At 36.8% G+C, this 19,832-nt stretch overlaps 1 protein-coding gene across 1 annotated transcript in view; it reads right to left on the bottom strand.

Annotated features, from left to right (window-relative positions):
* Window positions 1–9,539: 9,539 nt before the first annotated feature.
* LOC107550474 (copine-5-like) overlaps window positions 9,540–19,832 on the bottom strand; it is a 94,823-nt gene continuing 84,530 nt past the window's right edge. The window contains exons 17-20 of the mRNA XM_016231756.1: window positions 17,944–18,046; window positions 13,744–13,801; window positions 13,151–13,224; window positions 9,540–12,631 (exon numbers count right to left, since the gene is read on the bottom strand). Of these exons, the coding sequence (XP_016087242.1) occupies window positions 12,443–12,631; window positions 13,151–13,224; window positions 13,744–13,801; window positions 17,944–18,046 (424 nt within the window). The 3' untranslated portion in view covers window positions 9,540–12,442. The remainder of the gene's footprint in view (window positions 12,632–13,150; window positions 13,225–13,743; window positions 13,802–17,943; window positions 18,047–19,832) is intronic.

Here is a 19,832-nt window from a genome sequence, read left to right as displayed (position 1 = left end):
AGGCCAAATCCACATTAAAAGTGCTCTCCAGACTGAGCTGATCCAGCACAGGCATCCTTACATCAGCCTAACATCCTGGATTGACGGCCAACCGCTGGCTCAACCACCACAGGGAAACAACAGACTGACTCACCAAAGCCAATGAGAGAATTATCGGCCTAAATGTGTAATTCAATCGGTTCCTTTGAGTTAATCACTGGATGGTCAAATGTTAGATTGGATAGTAATACCATTATCGACATCAAATCCTGTTATTTTGTGATTCAAGTGAATTATTTTGTACCTAACAAGTTGTCAACAAGCGACAAGTCTGACTTTGTTGTCTGGGCAGTGCCTTGAAGAGGAACAACTTTGCACAGCAGCAGTAGTGAGCGTTTATGATTTGACAGATGGCTGGTGTATAGAGTAAGAACCAAATTTACAGTACTAGCAGCTTGCTGGCTGTCCCTCACTTTTTATAAACGGAGGCTCACTCGAGCTCACGTTTGATCACATTTACCACTGTTCCCCAAGCAGATTTTGCAACATGTTGGTTGCATGAACTTGCTGCGTTGACTAACAGAAAACTTCTTGGTTTGAAAGTGACTTCTGTGTGAGCTGTGCTTTATACATTGCAAGACTTCTGACAATATACAATGGCACATTGTGTCAGCAAAATCCTGCTGAAATTTCACTAATATGACAGCACCTTTACGCAGTTTTCTTACACTAATGGAGCTGCCTGACCTCGAGCCCACCAACCTTGCAGCAGAACCGATGAAAGCCTCTGACTTTTGTGTCTGTAGGAGAAGCAAAAGACAAACAGAAATAAACGACGCATTTGCTCATGGTCTACAGAAGGGCAGCAGGACAGACCTAATAGCTTACTTGTACATCCCATTAGTCCATGTTGGACACTGTCAGTTAAAGGAGTCAGACAAGGGCAAGGCATACACACTTGAGGGGGGAAAAAACTTGTTAAAATGTCACTGACCCATCCTGCAGGAGTAGGATGATATTTTCTGGGTGGCGTACAATTTTGTTTTACTCTTATCCAGTTGACCTGTAGGTCCATCCACATAAACACGTAACAAACAACAGTTTCGGTCCTCAAATTTGATTGGCCAAGTTTTGTTTCAATAGCAGCACTGGGACTTTTTATTGTTAGTATCCAGTGTTGGTTAGTAACTAGTTCTATGTAGTGGTTTTACGTAATTTAATTACAAAATAAATGCAACTGTAATCCATTACAGTTACTGAGAAAAAAAAAGTGTAATTCAATTAGTCACTTATGAAAATGTTAACGATTACGAAGGGAGTTACATCTGAATATATTCTGTAAAAAGCTAGGATATGTTGAATAATATTTATCTGTTGTTTTGCCTGTTTTTGATGTTCATGATGCCTCCTGCCATTTAAAGGCCATTTAGTAAAGCAATGCTATTCTGATGCTTTTGACTGGTTCTCGTTTGAATTTGCAGCGTACCACATCTGCCAATTACATCAATCCACATTGCTGCTGAAAACTTTAGAGAGAACTGAGTTGATTAACTGATTAACAGTTGAAAACATTCGTTAGAAATTTGGAAAAGTAATCCAAATGTAATCATTTACATTAATAAAGTAATTGAACTAGTTACACTACTTGTTACATTTTAAATAATCTGGGTTACACTTTATTTTAAGGTGTCCTTGCTACAGTGTACTTATACATTTAAGTAAGTAATATTAATTAACTACATGTACTTACTATATGGTTAGGGTTCGGATTAGGGTTACTTGCATGTAATTCTGCATAATTGATTGTTATTATAATAGTAAATACATGTAACATGTGTAACAAGGACAACATAAAATAAAGTGTTACCACAATCTGAAACCTATTACGTTTCAAAAGGAACCTTCCCAACACTATTAGTATCACTCCACTTGTCTGTGTTTGTGTGCATTCCTGTCGGTCTGCAAAGATGTTCATTTCAGGTCGGAATTTTCAGTGACTCTTACATTGTTATATGAGTAAGTGCATGACGACAAGTGACTGCCTTTATGATTGAGTCATTAGAATCGCTCATTCAACCGATTCATTCAAAACCAGATTGATTCAGGAACCAAACAAATGTTGAGCAAGCACCACTGAATCATTCATTTAGTCAACTGATTCAAAAACAGCAATTCATTCAGGAAATAATTGCCAATACTGGAATTGCAGAACTGTTGATTCTGATTTTCTTTGGCAAAGCATAAATAGACTAAAGAACTGCTAATGTAAGATAATCAATATTAACTTCTTATTAAATTGAACAGTTGAATAAAATCAATATCACACCTATAATTGTGCTGAGTATCACCACGTTTATGATTGGTTGTATATCACCAAGAAAAATGCACTGGTGTTTCATTCTTAAATGAATCTTTCAGAATGAATCAGTTGTCTGAACAATTCATTAATATTCAGAACAGCACTTTTGTTCATGTGATATTGCGTTAACATAACTTGTGTTGAACTTTATTAAGGCAAAACTTTGAAAAGCTTGAGCCTGCAGAAGCTATATTTGAGTTTGTGAGATATAGCAAATCTAGGGCTAAATGCAGCAGGAAACGTGTTTGATTTTGATACTCTTCTGAACACTTCCCTTCTCAGTTTGATCTCAAATTGCATAATTACTTGTCTCTGATCAGCATCTGCAGCACAGGATATCATCATCACCCTAAGCAAAATACAGTTCTTCCCTCTCTAAGACAGAGTATTGGTCCTGTCAGAATCAAAGCCTCATGTGATTTGAGCCTGCTTCCTGAAGTAGGCCATCCATACAGTGACTTTTACTGGGATGTTTGAGACAAGTTCTGGTGGTGCTGCTGGAGGTTTAAATTAGACATGGAGCATTTCATCAGCCCCTGTCGCTACTGCGAAAGCCTTTGATGTGCCCCAGACAGGGTGTCCCTCCCTTTACACCAAGAGCCAAGACAGCTTAATGAGAAAGAAAAAGAGGGAGAGTACAGTATGTATGTGTGCTCGGGTATGCAATTGAGAGAGTAGAACAGCTTTATTGGAAATGCCATTAAAGACCAAATCAGAAAATGTATTCACGTATTAAGCTAAAGACATGCACAAAGTCACTAAATCGCTCAAAAAAATTTTTATTACATAATGTTCTGTTCATTTCACTTGATATTCTTTTGCTGAACTTTTTCTGTTTATCATTATTGCACCAATGTTATTATATTTGAGAAAGTCTAAGTGTCAGACTGGAGATCAAGCAGACTTTCGGAATTAAAAACATTTGGTATAAATAAAATTATCAATAAAAATTTTTATAACATTTTGGTCATTAAAGCCCTGATTTGTGTGATTTGTTCTTTTCTAGCAGTCAACAAACTCAAACAATATAATATATTAAATAAATACATCCATAAAAATAAATGAGTAGACAAGATTTATCCCAAAAACAATAATAATAATAATAAAACTATTTGTGTAAAACTGAGAAAAGAGATTACTTCCACCATGCTGTAAAAAAAATCTAATAATTTTATTTCTTAGGCGTCAAACTCTAAGGATTATATTCATGAAAAGTGCCAGCTGTTGACAGTTTTATCAGCTTAGTTCATTTTATTTTAGGTTAGCCTGACATAATTTCATTTATTCTCACAGCAAAGAACACCAATCCAATGATTAAGTGAGTCGGCTTATTATGATGCATGAGGTTACTTCGCTTTTCCTTAGAGTAGAGTGAATGTGTTATGGCAAGTCTGTCAAATTCTCTGAGCAGCAAAACACATTTAACTGCTCGCTGCACTTGCAAATTAATTCTGTTGTTTGGCTAATATATATATATGAAATGAACACGCAAATTAGATATTTACAAAAACCCCTCATTCATGTATTTCTGATTGTGAATATGTAGATTTTATTCTATTTTATTCAGTTTCTACCATTCGGGGAGATTATTTCGATCAGCTCTGAATACACTGCTAAAGGTGTTGTTACTTATGTTTTGTTGAAACACAGATGAATGTCAAAGCTGTACACTGCACACTAAAAAGGTGTAGCCTATTAGGTGTAATGAGATGTGTCTGAGGGCTGGATTTCTTCTAGACTTCTGATGCCCCAGATTTCAGATGACATTTGTGAAAATGTTCCCTGGTTTCTCTATTTCGGGCTCATGCTTTTCATTGGAGTGACTTTTTGTATTGTGTTTTAAAAGCCAGGCTGGCTTACGGCATGTTGACAAAGAGCATTAGTGTTTTCAGCATGTTGATGACCTGAGACCTGTCTTCCCTTCAGCCATGTGTCTCACAAAGAGACCGACATCTCTAATGAAATGGAGACAGACAACAGACAAAAACCTGATACTAACAAATAAATCTTGAGATGCTCTCTAATAGCACTGTTATCAGTATTTTAACATAATTGGAGCTATGACTTGTTATTTCTGCAAAGCCCTTTAACGGTCAACGCTTCATTTACCAGCAACATATAACTTTTTAGTATTAAATAAAATAAAATAGACACATGACTGGGGAGAACAATTTATTTTTGCCCGTGCGCGCCACTAAATGAATGACTATAGCAGCTGTTTTCAAATCTGGTCGTGTGTCAGACATAAACGTTTTCAAATCAATTGAACTGTCACGAATCCGGTCCATGAACTTCCTTCTGCTAGCCATCAGAGGTCACCCTTTCCGATTTCATTGACTCTCGCACTACACACTGTTGCACATCACCCCGGACTACATATCCCATCATTCATTGCACTGATTGCACTCAGCACTGATTGCACACAGCTGGTAACACTGATTGCACCCAGCTGTTTCATAACACTCCCTCACTATTTAACACTCACTCTGATCCCTTCCCTCTGCCGAGTATTGTTTAGCGCATATCTCAGATAGCTACACTACAGAGCCCTCATTTGTTTCCCTGCCTTAGCCTTAGCCTTGTCTGTTTTCCTGGATTTATCCCTTTAGCCTTGCCCCTGTGACTCTGTCTGCCAATCGTCGACCCACGCTAGCCCTAGGACTATTCTTGTGTCTTGCCCGCCATATACCTGTCTGCCTCTGTTTGACCCTGCCTGCTTTATGACCACGTCTCTGTCTTCTCCACAATAAAGCTTTGCGAATGGATCCACACGTCTCACGTCTTGTCAGCTCCGTAACATGAACAAGTTTGTTGGTGAAAATTATTATACTTACATATTTCCATATTTCTCGGAGACCACAGCAGTGTCTCCAGCACCGCTTTTAAAGTCGGCATGAAACGGAAGTTGCAATTGTCTTTTCTTCTCTGCTGTGACCATAGACTGTATAAAAAGGCTGTGACGTATATCTGAGTGAAACGGCATCTGAAATGAGAGGCGGGACTTGATTTCATCCTTCGTTGGAAGTTCTGGCGTTGCCAACAAAATGGAGGCAGATCTGAATGCCAGTTTGCAGTTAGTTGTAGGGGATTTCTTTCCACTGGATTCATCGCCAACACCCTAGCAGCATGAATAAATATTTTTTTATTGAGGATGATGAGGACGATCAATTGCACAAAACATGCCTAAACAGCGAGTGCGAGAGAGAGATGCTGCGTCCCAATTCGCATACTATCCGTCCTAAATAGTATTCGAAAATAGAATTAGTATGTCCCAAATCATAGTATGTTTAAAAAAAGTATGCCAAAGATTCCCGGATGGTCTACTGCTTCCGGTTAGAATTCGAAGTGCAGATCGATGCACACTCTTAACGGCTAATATTGCCCACAACCACTGATCTATAATAGAGAATATCATTATATATAGATCAGCGCCCACAATACATTGAGCGGTGGACGAGGATTCGATTAGAACTACAAAGACGCATACAATTTTAGTTTATTTTAAAACTACAAACATGGCAGATATACGCGACCAACGGACAGGCAGAGAAAGGGATTTGAGGGATAAATAATCAATGTCTAACTTGATGAAAAATATTAATTTAATGTTATCCACGTTATATTTCATCTGTAGCAACCCTGTGAACTTTTATAATGATACGTTTGGTCATTAACTTTTAAATGCATCATTATGCAAACACATGAGCAGAGTTCTTGACATGATAGACCCGCGACTAGCAGATCAATGGCTCTTCATTTCTCTCCAATAGCAAGGAAATCAAATTAAACGAAATGTGGATGATGTTAACTGGGACAAGATGATTGATAGGGCAGTTTAAACAGTGACAGAATGCACGTAACTAAGCAACAGAGTGTCCATTAAAGACGCAGTTATGACGAAGTAGTATGTCCCAAAGCTTGCCTACTATTCTTCTACAAACTCAAAAGTATGTACTTTTTCTTCACAAAAAGAGTACATACTTTTAGGGCATAGTATAAGTAGGCGAATTGGGACGCAGCAAGAGATAGACAGAGACTGCCTGAATAACTGAGTGCATCCTCCATCAGGTTAAGTCATATTCATGAAAACAAATAATAATGTTTGCGATGTTCTAAGAGTAATGTTGTCGTAATGTCCTAATATCTTTTCAATGTTTAAGGGTAACGTACTCCCTTATGACTGGTGTCAGTGCTATAAAGTGAAGCTTCAGCTTTTCCCCCCTGTCGTTTATTCCAAACGTCACTGATGTCACTGCCAGTGTTGCCAACTCATTTTTTCTTCACAAAAAGAGTACATACTTTTAGGGCATAGTATAAGTAGGCGAATTGGGACGCAGCAAGAGATAGACAGAGACTGCCTGAATAACTGAGTGCATCCTCCATCAGGTTAAGTCATATTCATGAAAACAAATAATAATGTTTGCGATGTTCTAAGAGTAATGTTGTCGTAATGTCCTAATATCTTTTCAATGTTTAAGGGTAACGTACTCCCTTATGACTGGTGTCAGTGCTATAAAGTGAAGCTTCAGCTTTTCCCCCCTGTCGTTTATTCCAAACGTCACTGATGTCACTGCCAGTGTTGCCAACTCATTTTCAGAGAAAGTTGCTAAAGGATGGTCGATTTGTTGCTAAAAGTTACTAAATGACGTTGTGATGTCATTGCGTAATCACAACTCAAAATTATCATCAAATCGCAGCAAAAAATATATTTTATATATGATAATTTAGATTTGTTTGATATAATATTAAAACATAAATAACTGTATTTTTAAATACATTGAATTATTGAAAACGTACACATTTTTTAATGATTTCAATTTAAGTTTTTTTAATAGCTAGTAAACTAGTAATTCTACACATTCTCAACTAATATGCTTTAAGCAGTGTATTAGTAGTTAGTATGCTACACTCTAAGAAAAGTCTGTAAAAATAAGGCACAATCTACTATGTTAATATTAAATAATTTTCCATAATGGTTTTTTACCAGCATTTTAAATTACGCATTGTGTTTTCGGGTTACAATGGATGATGGAAAATGGATAATGTCCTGAAAGATTTTCCATTTTTCTTACAGTATACTAACTGATCAACAAATCGCAGGTACAAGCTACTAACAAAGTGTATCATAAATGAACAATTATTCAATTATCAAATTATTCAATTATTATTAAATTGAACAATTGCAAATAGCAGCTAACTCAATTCACGTGATGTGTGTACTGCTAGGCATCAGTGGTTTCCTCTTTTTGTGTAATTTGGATGGAAAATGTGTGCCTTTTTATTGTCTGAGTCACTTATCAAAAGTTGCCAAATCAAATTTTTTTTAAATTGCTAAATTTGTTGCTAGGTGCTTTTGGAAGAAAAAGTTGCTAGGGTAGTCTGAAAAGTTGCTAAATTCAACAAAATTGCTAAGTTGGCAACACTGGTCCCTGCAGCTGCTGGCAGTTCCAGATAGCTCCGCCCTTGCGCCACAGCTCGTGACCGGAAGAGTAGAGGAGTCATTTTGAGGGGGAGGGGAGGTTAACGTTTTTGCACATGAATAAAAAAAAAATAATGAAGTGCACGGATAAATTAGTTACAATAAACACTACAGTATTCCATCAAAAAATAAGAATTGTCCATTTTGATTTCATGCCGACTTCAAGCGATGGCACTCCTCAGCATTGCAGCATAAACAAGGTCACGTATATAAATAGATTCACGAACAAATGACTCTCATGAGGTGGTTCTTTAAATGAATCATTCGAAAACACACAAACTCTGTTATTTGAATCACTTTGAGGAATCTTTACTTACCTAAGCTATCAGAGCAGCTACTGAATTAACTTTACTGAACTGCAAGTCAGTGAATTTGCTCAAAGCTTCTCAACTTCGATAGGCTACTCCTCATTTTTGGTCTGGAATGAAATTGAGGAACACTTACTGAAACAATATTAAGGATTAGAAAAAATAAATTTAAAAAATCTTGAGAATGATTTTACTTGGCTGGGTCCTAGTATGCAAAGTTTGTCCCCATGAGAGTATCCTGTGTAGGCCTATAGATACAGCTCTGTTCTGTCACTGTATTGTCTTGGTGTCTAATGTCTCTCCCAGATTGTTCAGGACATGCTTTGCATCTGTTCTTCCAGAGAACATTGTCCAGAGAGTCTTCTTCTCTTTTGGGAAACAGTTGGAAGCATTGCTTTTGCTGGTTCTTCACAGCAATTTATGGAATTAATTTGGCATTAGCACTCAAAACCGAAACGGTGGTCTTTGACGGGACCATCAAAGTCTGTCAGAATTGTGAGTCTCCATCTCCACTGGTAACATTGAAAAATAGCTTTTGATTTCAAAGGGTTCCACTCATTATAGAGCAGCTGAAGGCCTCAAGAAGCAGGACGGCAATTTAGCAAATGCATTTTTGCTATAGAGAGAAAACAAATAAACTCTGTATCAGCAATGCATCTCCCCCCATCCTTCCTTCCTTCAATTCAGGTGATGCAGCTGATGTATCAGAAGTGAATCTTATTAAATGCTGCAGGTGCTCTTGAGGAAGGAAACGCACCAACCGGCCCCAGGGAGCCAACTGATTGGACGGCGAGTTCTCTTCTTGCCGCTGTTCGGCAATGACAAAAAGACTTTGATTAAAGGACAAGTCTGAACAATACTTGTGACTTAGTTAAAATTCTACCCATCTCTCAACTTAAGAGTTTATTTTCTATTTGCATCATGATTGCCCTATTCAGTCAGTCTATTTTTGCCTAAATAAAATTGACCTCACCCTAAATAGCAATCGTTTAGCATTTAGCAACTAGCAAGTAAACATAATGAGCACAGCATAGATTGGAACTTCTGCAGTGTCAGCACACACACAAAACTAGCTAATGACATTTAATGATATTTTACCCTTTGAGAAAAGGAAACTCACCCATGTACATCTTCTAAACACTGCGACCAGAGAGACTAGTGACTAATCGCTCAGAATGAATGTGACAAACCCAAAGGAACTAAAGCGAATAGACTTATGTAAATGCACACCTGTCTCTGGAGGGCCCTGCCGTGGCATCTAACATGAATTAATGAGAAAATCTCTCTGCTCCCCATTAAAGGCTGCTTCGGTTTGTAATAGACTGCAACAGTTTGTAAGTGATGGATTTATTCATGAAGAAGAAACTCATGCATACAAAAAAATCTCTCTCTGATCTTCTCGAAAAACGTTGTCATTGTTTTATTCATTGTCATTTTTAAGGCAATCCATTACAAATTTCACACACCACAGGTATGACAACAGCAATGTTCTATGTTCGGTTTGGAAATATCTCACCATGCATATCGACAGAGATAAAGAGAGGCAAAGAAGAAGAGATAAAGAGAGAAGGAAAAGGAATATAGCAAGGATGGGATGCGTCATGCTCTGGATTTCGAGACGAGCGGCAGAGGCTTAACGCAGAGCAATAGGCCAGTTCATCACTGAACCCATCGGCTATTTTGGCACAGTCATGCATATCTCACAGAGGGAATGTTGGCACTGGACAAGGGCCACATCTTTAACACATAATTAACACTTTTTCTTACTATTACCTCTTTGCAATGGTTTTGTGAACTACTATATGACGTTTATTATAGTGGGATAAAAAAAAAAGCATTTGCTAAATTTACACCATGCCATAAAATTAACCCATTAACATTCTCTGGATAGTGATATACATGTGTTTCAGGACGCCTGTAATTTGTTTTTCGGATTTACAAGCCACCTAGCAGCAATGCGTTCATAAATATTAAACAGGGTTTAAAAAAAGGTTACATTTATGCAAGTAGAAATTTCAGGTTCACATTTGAGAAACAGAATACAATAAAAAGGCCCTTGAAAAGAAAAAAACTAAATATAAAGAAGAAACATGAAAGAATAATGTTCTTCTCAACAGTAAAAGGACTATTATCTTCTAGTTATTAACTAGCCATTAACAATATCAAGTGAAGAGTAAATAAGCCTTTAAAATCCATACACCTGCTAACACTCTCAAACAAACCTTTTCACCCAATGCTCCCTTTGTCAGACTTAATCTTCACCTCCTAATTGATTGATGGATCACTTCATTCTCAGAAACTGCAGGTGTGCTAATAACTCACAGTAAAAGAAAGGTGCGTTTAAACACATTGTCTTGTTATCCGGGAGCAGATTTTCCAAATGTAACAATCTTTGCAAAAGAACATTGTCATTCTTGTTGTAAAAGTGGGTTAAAAAGGAGGAAATCACATTTTGTAAACATATGTGCTAACTTATAAATTTGTAGCTTCAGGACCAGAGGAGATTTAAAAACAAAACTGCAGTTCATCTTCACAGTTCATAATCTACACTACAATAACAGATAAATGTTCTAAAACTTGGGACAAACAAGCAAAGATGTAAAAATTTACCGGACAAGAGGAAATGTATCAAAACTGTGGGTAAGAACAAGTATAAACGGCCCTGCTGTCCAAAAAAGCAAGTCAGTCAGTATTTACTGATACATACAGATTTGTCTGTGATAGTGATTATTAATTTTCAAAATGGACCTCAGACAAAAGAGGCTGTATATGCTAGACAAGAGTAAATCATATAGTTAACATTTTCTGAGATTTAACTGAATGTCTTAAGCCTATTAAGGTTTTAAAATTGAAAAGGAAATCGACATGCGCTTCCTTAGTAATAATACTGCATATAAAATACTGTTTCTAATTTATGCTTCCTATCAACCATTAATGTAAACTTACTGTATGTAAGGCAAGTTTATGAGATTAATTGTGTTCGATGCTTGTCCTGTTATTATGCCAATGCTATAAATCATTTCAAGCTAGAACACTGAAACAAAATGGCATTATGTTTGCACTGCGAGTAACGCAATTTCAGCTGCATGCAATGTGTCTTTCATCTTTTGAAACCAGTAAAATAATCATGTCATGGTGAAGAATAGAAAAGTGTTTTAAACTCCAGGGAAAATCCCAGGAATGAGGGAGCTAAGGTTCAGCGTGGCTGGACACTGACAGCAGGTGAGTCAGACAGTGCTATGAGAGAAACAGCAGATGCTGCCTCATCTCCAATCATCTTTAGCAGCGAGCGGCGAGGCATCTCTCATGTTTCCCCTGATGGCTCGCATGCGTCTGAAGAGCTGCTGTACAATATCAAGATATATCAACTCGGAGGGGCAAATTAAAGTGAATTTTGTGTTCTTGTGAGCGGATTGTTCCTGAAATTTCTTTCAGTCTGTGTACAGTAATGAATCTGAATCTGTGACCTCTGATTAACATTTATACATTTTATAGCTTTAAGAAAATATTTGTGTTTCTCTTAAGACTTTTACATTGGATCTTTCTTTACTGATTTCATCTAAAGTATGTAAATACATTTAATACAATGTATTAATGCAATGTACAATTGTTTTTACCTGGATTTCATGCTTTAGAATAGAAAATCTTGTTTATCATAGCTCTAAAAAGCTATACATGGGACACTGCAATGGGAAATATAACTTTGTACTAAAAAGACTTTGCCCAAACCCCATGGAAAAAATAAAACCACCATAACACAAACTATCTACAAATTCTAGAAACAAATCAAACAATTTCACTAAACAGATGACCCGTACAGGGTATAATATTTCAAACAACCACTTATAGTTTCACTATTTTTTTAAATCACACTTTCTAGTGATGCTCGTTTGCCTCCTCTGGCAGATGCAAGAAAGATTTTCCTAATATAACACACAGTCCTCACATGCTGACACACAAGACCTATAGCGTTTTTATAGATGTTGAGATGTTAAAGAAGCAGAAAATTGCATTGCTTGCGCAAAGTCGGACGTATGAATCTGAATGAGACTGATCCAAATTATAAATGTTGGCTAATTTGTAAAGAAATTATGAGGGAACCAACTCACAGATAAATAAGTACCGTTCTTTCCAGTTCAACCTCCAGAACACAGATAGAGTTTTCAATTTCTCCAGTGTATGAGATCCAAAAACCGGGAATTGAATCCATCCGCTCTCCTAGACGCCTCACACTGAATCAGTTGTATTGGCTTTGAACGAGATCCAAATTGGAGGTGACATAACATCACCTGTTTTATTTCAGCAGGCTGGGTAAACTCATACGGTGGGGGTTGGGCTGAGCCCAGGTGGGCTGTAGTCTGGTGGTGTCTGGTTGGGCTTGATGCCCCTTGACTTCATATATAAAATTAACTGATCCGGGATCTCGGCCAGGACATCCTTGGCAAGCCGTGCCATGCTCAGGACATGGTTTCCTGTCCTATCCATGTAGTCTCTGAATGGTACAAACTGCAGGCAGAGATAAGATTAAAAAGCAGTTAGCTATAGTTGTTTAATTTATTCCCTGAATCATTTTCATGTTTTTTTTTCAAGTCTAGGTAACTGAAATATCCATGTAACCAATGTAACCTGGTTGTTTCACACAAAAAAAATACTCTGGGTTCTTTCATTATTTATAGGCTGCACAAGGCGTTGTTGTTGTTTGTTAGCTTGAGTTTTTTTTGTTGTTGTTATTTTTTTCATGTGTGATGTCGCAGTATTCTCTGAATCTGAGATGTCTGTAAATGTAAGTCACCCAAAGTTATTCCTTAAGAAACTTCCCCAAAGATTTATATTACTTTGACTCTGCTTAGGCTACATAAATATTTTGCTGAGATATGCGTATATGGCATTCTGAACCGAATCAGTGATTATGAACGAATCAGAACGAATCCTGAATTACTGACCACTTTTCACCACCAAATATTGTGTGTGTGTAAAAATATGAATTCATACATATACAACATATAAAAACATAGAGATATGTACCTGTACTATATCCCTCTCTGCCAGCTTTCCTCTGGAGGATATTCTTACATCATCGCCGTCCAGTTCAACCATGGCTAAAAAGTGAGATCATCATGTTATCTGCCCTCCAGCAAATAAAACAATCTGGAGCCTTTCGCCCCAGCATGACACCAACATTTACCTCTTTGCTGGAACATTATGAAAGGCCCAACACAAATACTAATAGCAGATGGTGGGACATGCTAATCATATTGAACAGCTGTGAGATCTGTGTGTTGACATCTGCTTATCAGTTCGAAACCCTAAACCTTGCCAATTAGGTGACTTTTCATCCAGAAACTACTTTACGGGAGTGAAAACTGTGAAGTTGCATTTATGCATTCAAGTTTTAAACCTCCATGTGGGAATACTATTATTAACTCAGTTGATAGTTAAGAAACAGTTAGGAAGATGCCGAGTACAATATAAACAAGCAATAAAGGGTTATGCAGAACATTTTCTTCTTATGTTTGCAATACATTAAATATAGTAAGAGTAAATAACGAGAAAAGAAAATGGAGAATATAGAAGAAGATATAAAGATGAAACTAAATAACAATAGTTTCACATCTTACCATCAAACTCAGCCTGGCCAACTCCAACAATAATAATGGACATAGGTAGTTTTGCAGCCTGAGAAAAGAAAACAGAGAAGATCAATTCTACTTCATGATAAACAGTTTACATACTCAGATGGTTTGATTATTCAGAATTCAAAATTTCTGTTAAGATCATTCAGATTTACTGTAATGGTCTGACCTATTTGACACCGAACAGTACAGGGGAAAAAAGAAGAAAAAAAAACATCTGAAGAAAACTATATCTTCCACTTGCACTGGCTTGGTATCATTATATTACAGCTATTTTACTGTATCATTTTGCAGTTTTTACAGTCATAAGAATCTAATATGAATCACAAAACAAAAACTCTCCTTATGTAAAATACAATCATTTTGGGAGTCAAATACAGTTTTATACATTTAATACACAGTTTGTGAAAGCGGTAACAAAAGAAAATGAGTTGTTTATTTCTGAACATGTTAAGCCAGTCGGGTTTGACAGAACGCTGGGATGGCTTGACTGTGATGGCTTGAAAAGAATATTTTGACATCGCTATTTTTTTCACATACAGTGAGGTGAAATCTATGCATTATTCAGACCCTCCTAGATCAACATTCTCTCTCCTTGCTAACAGTCCCTGTTCCTGATATGATGCCTGACTGACAGGTCAAATCCCCTTTATCAGAGAAGTAAAGAGTGAGCTAGCTCAGAGGCTGCTTACCAGTGACAACGAATGACCAGAAAACCACAGGATATTCAGAGAAACAAAACTCACTTTCTCCCCAAAGCGACTTCCCGGTGGTTTGAAATGAAAAATAATTGCATATAATGCATTACACATGATCCCAGCAGAAAAAGACTAAAATACAAGAAATACATACAAGGGGGAACATGATTTCTATGAAATGTAATCTGAAGAGCTTATAATGAAATATACCTTTAATATATCAAATATATAAAGAGGGAAATATTAAAGGCTCCTGAGGGTCTGAATTTTGAAAGTACTCCCCCAGAGGGCCCGTGAAAGCCTGTTGAGAGGAATGAATAATTTGTTGAATAAAGCTGGCTGGACACACACCCTCAGTCACACTGATAAGTTTGTGGACTGTAATGGAGTTAGAATTGGAATTTCACCGGGGGCCACACAAAAACACATCACACAAGATGAAAATAGCCACACACACACACACAACACAAACAAACCCTAAACTGTGGGGCCTGGAGGGCTAATCAAACCAAATGAGTGATTTAGATCATTAATTACTACGATTCACAGATCGATTCCTTCAATAACCCTTGAGCTTTATGTGGGAAACCAAAAGATGGACTCTATAAATTGTCAAGCAGAATCAGCTGACTGCTTCTTTCAGAATTTCTTTATTTCTGACTCTGCTTCACTAGCTTTCAGTGAGTATTTTTTTTTAAATACATTTGTTCAAAGAATAAAATATTAATTTGTACATGTTTGTGTGCACGCGCTGCGCTAATTATGTGAAGTCTAATACTCACTTGCTGTCAAGACAAGCCTTTTTGCAAAATGGAAATACTTGCTTGACTTTATAATATTTACAGTTAAGGATAAAATCTTAAGATGAAAGTTATGAGCTGAGGAAAACATGTCTCAAATTCACTAAGCAGCACACAACTTACAGGAGGGAAAGTCGCTCTGAACTTTTCAGATGAGTTTGTAACAGCAAGGTATATGAACATAAACAGCATTTTCCTATATCTCTTCAAAATTTTTAGTATGGATACCTTTATACCCCTAATACATAAATAAAGTAGGCAATACTTATTCTATCCACTTGTGTTGTGATGGGGATGGTATTGGTCCCAGGCTGTTTTTTGTCTACCAGTCTATCCCTGTCTGTATGCATTGTGCAGACAGGACATTGAGTGCTTGGTGCCAATGGGCAAGGATTATAAAAACATATTTATGGGGTTGGAAGTAGGTCAGCATTCCCGGAAATGCTCATGGGGGACAGAGGCGGTCATGTGTTAACAGAAATAGAGCTGGGAAGTTGAGTCTAAACAAACAAATTTCACACACACTTCATGTATTCACTGCTCTATTTCCTGTAGGTCTTTCCTTCAAGTGCTTCTCTCGCAAACTCTCTTGCTTACTAATTTGTTTACTTTCCCTCTCCCTCTTGTTTCTCCCTGTTTTCCTGACTTTTTTTAACAAATACCTCTCTCAGCCATGAAATAAGTGCAGATTACTGTGAATTATGTGATGTGACACATTTGCAGCTAGCCTATAATAAACGCTGTGAATTACAGTGTTCTCTTGTCTGCTGAGCCACATACCCTCTTGCTTGGCTTCAGTGTATTCTTAGATTCTCAGTGACTGCTTGAACATGCACATATATACTGGTATCAGTGAGGATTAAACATCATTTATAGATTTATTAAATATTAAATACATCCTTTTTACACATACACTGGAAACATCATTCTTGTAATCAATATTTCTTGTCATGTTTTTCCATAAATACTGAAATACCCTTAGAAACATTGACTTGAGAAGCAAAACTGGAAAAGATATTAAGAATTTTCAAATCACATATCTTTAAGTTTATTTATTTTGTTCTTTATTTCAATTGACAAATGTTTTCTTGTTTTAAGCATAAATCTAACAAAGTTTTACACTGTAGAAAAACTTTTCACTCAGAAATTGCTGGTAAATTTTACAATTAATTACAAACAAATGGCAGCCCTAGTGAAAAATAAATATACTAAAATGTATTTGAAATACATTTATTTTATGCTAAGTACACTAAAAATACAATTACATATTTATGTGCTTAATAAATACCCTGAAATTGTACTTTTAGTATACTAAACTGGTATACTCAAAGTCTGCTAAATTGGAACAACTAAAGTTTTGTGCTAAAGTGGAACTATTGCAAGTATACTTCAGGTACACTTTAAATATCTTGCATTTAAAGACCGATATTATTCAAAGATCATACAATCCTCATCAATAGTGACATTAAAACACATTTTAGGCTAAATTTTAAGAAATGTGCATTGTGCACTAGTAGTACTCCAGGTAAAGTTTAATTCAAATTTTTATATCAGTAAGTCTCGAGCGATATGTCAGTAAATATCTTAATAAATTTGAACTTTGTATGAAATAAATGTATTTAGAATATATTACTTTTTTACTAGGGCAGTAATATGAATTAGATGTGAAATTTTGAAGTAGAGACACTGAAATATTTTCTTGTAAAACATACTCCAATAATCCTTGTTTTATTTACATGTTTTTCTATATATTGTATTTACTGTAAAACAAGACAGAAATACTGATTAAAATATTTACAGTGTATCTGTAATATATTAAATTTTTGTTAATGAAAACATTTAACCTCAGTTGCTCTATAAGAATATATGAGACTTATAAATAGGTAAAAAAATAAATACCTTTGCTTCTCAAGTTTATTTATTTAAAGATGTTTAGATATTTTTATTGGGAAACCAGACAAAATAATGACTAAAAATTTAGTTATTTCAGAGTAATTATTCTTGTTCGAAAAACACCAATGGTCAAAATTAAGTTATTACAAAAACCAATGACCATTCAGTCCATGGAATTAACCTACATTTCACTTCAGCTACTTCAGCTAGAATATATATAAGAGGCCAAATCACTGTGAGTGCAGAGAATCAGCAGTCAGAGTGACAGAGTGATATGAGAAAAACTTCAAAGTGCTCATTTTTATCTAATCATTTTAAAAAGACCAACAGAAAAGAGCACAAGAGTGGAATTTCCATAGCGGACTACAATAAAAATCACTCAAGTCATAAAAACGCATAACGCACATGAAGTGTTCAGTCATTCAAAGTGCATGAACTCATATCAGTCAGTGTAGAAATGTTACCGTGTGACTGAAGACCGAGATCTGGGTAGAGGGTGAAGAAGAGACAGAGCAGCAGGCAAGATCTTAAAAGGAAGGTGTGGCTGTTTTAATAATGTGACTAAACAGTCGCAAATTCCCTTTAAATCCAGTCTGCTGGGTAACCATAGCAACGGAGACAGGCGAATCCCATTAGGTGCGGAGAGGACCTCCGGAAGACCCGTAAAGCACCTTAACTCTTCTTCGACTTTGCCTGGGGGCCACTTGTAATGCAGTGTTGCACCAGAATATGATGATGCAAACAGTTTTTGAGGACAGTAGGCAAGAGACAGAGAAAGGTCAAGGATAACTCACATTGACGATGGCTTCTTTAGTCTGAGCCATATCTGATATCACACCGTCTGTGATGATGAGAAGCACAAAGTACTGCGAGCCGTCTTGAACTGCTGCAGCATACCTGTGCCCAGACACACACACACATATACACACGCAATCACATTTTCACATTAACAAACATATTAGCAGAAACCGTTATGATCTAAATTACCCAAATGAACCATAACCCAAATATGAAAATCTCTTCATGCTGGTACCGTTGATTGTTTGTTTTAACACGGCGGATGAATAATGAAAGAATGAGCATCCTCAATGAACACTTAGTATTCAGCGCTGAATCTCATGCATATATATATTTGCTCTGGGAGGTCTCTGTGCTATTGACACAGCTCTTCTGCCTTCATCAAAATCCCATAATGCTCTTTGTGATGCAAAACACTTTACAGAAGCTATGACAGGAGATCTGGTCTCTCGGAGGTCCGCACACGGTCACAGCAACATGAAACAAATACTTTATGCTTGTTAAATCATCTACATGTTAATTTTGACAATACGTACAATCACTATCACATTAGCTACAGTGTTCATGAGTACAGAAGCTTGTGTGTGCCTCAGAATACAAAACAGAAGAAGTCAAGTGCGACTTTTTGTAATTATTATTTTATTCCTCACAGCTACGACTTTGTTTCGCATAATTGCGACTTTATAGCTCACAATTGTCACTTTATTGCACATAAATGTGATTTTATATCTCACAGTTGTGAGTTTGTCATAATTGCAATATCTCATTGTGACTTTCTCACAGTTATGACTATTTCTCGTAATTTCAACTTTGATTCTCATAACTGCGACTTTACATCTCACGATTTTGACTGTTTCCCAAAATTGCAACATTATATATCTCACAATTGTGACTTTCTCACAGTTTTCTCTAAATTTCAGCTGTTTCTCATAATTGCGACTTTATAACTCACAATTTATCACTCTTTTGGTGCTTTTGGGCAGGTGCCAAATCCTGCTGGAAAATGAAATCAGCATCTTCAAAAAGCTGGTCAGCAGAAGGAAGTATGAAGTGCTCCAAAATTTCTTGGTAAACGGGTGCAGTGACGTTGGTTTTCAAAGAACACAATGGACCAACATCAGAAGATGACATTGCACCCAAAATCATCACAGATTGTGGAAACTTAACACTGGACTTCAAGCAACTTGGGCTATAAGCTTCTCCACCCTTCCACTTGCCTCTGACGTTGTCTGTGGTTCAGGAGTGGCTTAACAAGAGGAATACGACAACTGTAGCCAAATTCCTTGACACGTCTGTGTGTGGGGGCTCTTGATGCCTTGACCCCAGCCTCAGTCCATTCCTTGTGAAGTTCACTCAAATTCTTGAATCGATTTTGCTTGACAATCCTCATAAGGCTGCGGTTCTCTCGGTTAGTTGTGCATCTTTTTCTTCCACACTTTTTCCTTCCAGTCAACTTTCTGTTAACATGCTTGGATACAGCACTCTGTGAACAGCCAGCTTCTTTGGCAATGAATGTTTGTGGCTTACCCTCCTTGTGAAGGGTGTCAATGATTGTCTTCTGGACATCTGTCAGATAAGCAGTCTTCCCCATGATTGTGTAGCCTAGTGAACCAAACTAAGAGACCATTTTGAAGGCTCAGGAAACCTTTGCAGGTGTTTTGAGTTGATTAGCTGATTGGCATGTCACCATATTCTAATTTGTTGAGATAGTGAATCGGTGGGTTTTTGTTAAATGTGAGCCAAAATCATAACAATTAAAAGAACCAAAGACTTAAACTACTGCAGTCTGTGGGCATTGAATTTATTTAATACACGAGTTTCACAATTTGAGATGAATTACTGAAATAAATGAACTTTTCCAAGACATTCTAATTTATTGAGATGC

The sequence above is a fragment of the Sinocyclocheilus grahami genome, unplaced genomic scaffold (assembly GCF_001515645.1).
Source record: "Sinocyclocheilus grahami isolate Dianchi unplaced genomic scaffold, SAMN03320097.WGS_v1.1 scaffold399.1, whole genome shotgun sequence".
NCBI classification, from domain to species: domain Eukaryota; kingdom Metazoa; phylum Chordata; class Actinopteri; order Cypriniformes; family Cyprinidae; genus Sinocyclocheilus; species Sinocyclocheilus grahami.
This window is presented reverse-complemented; position numbering and strand designations above follow the sequence as displayed.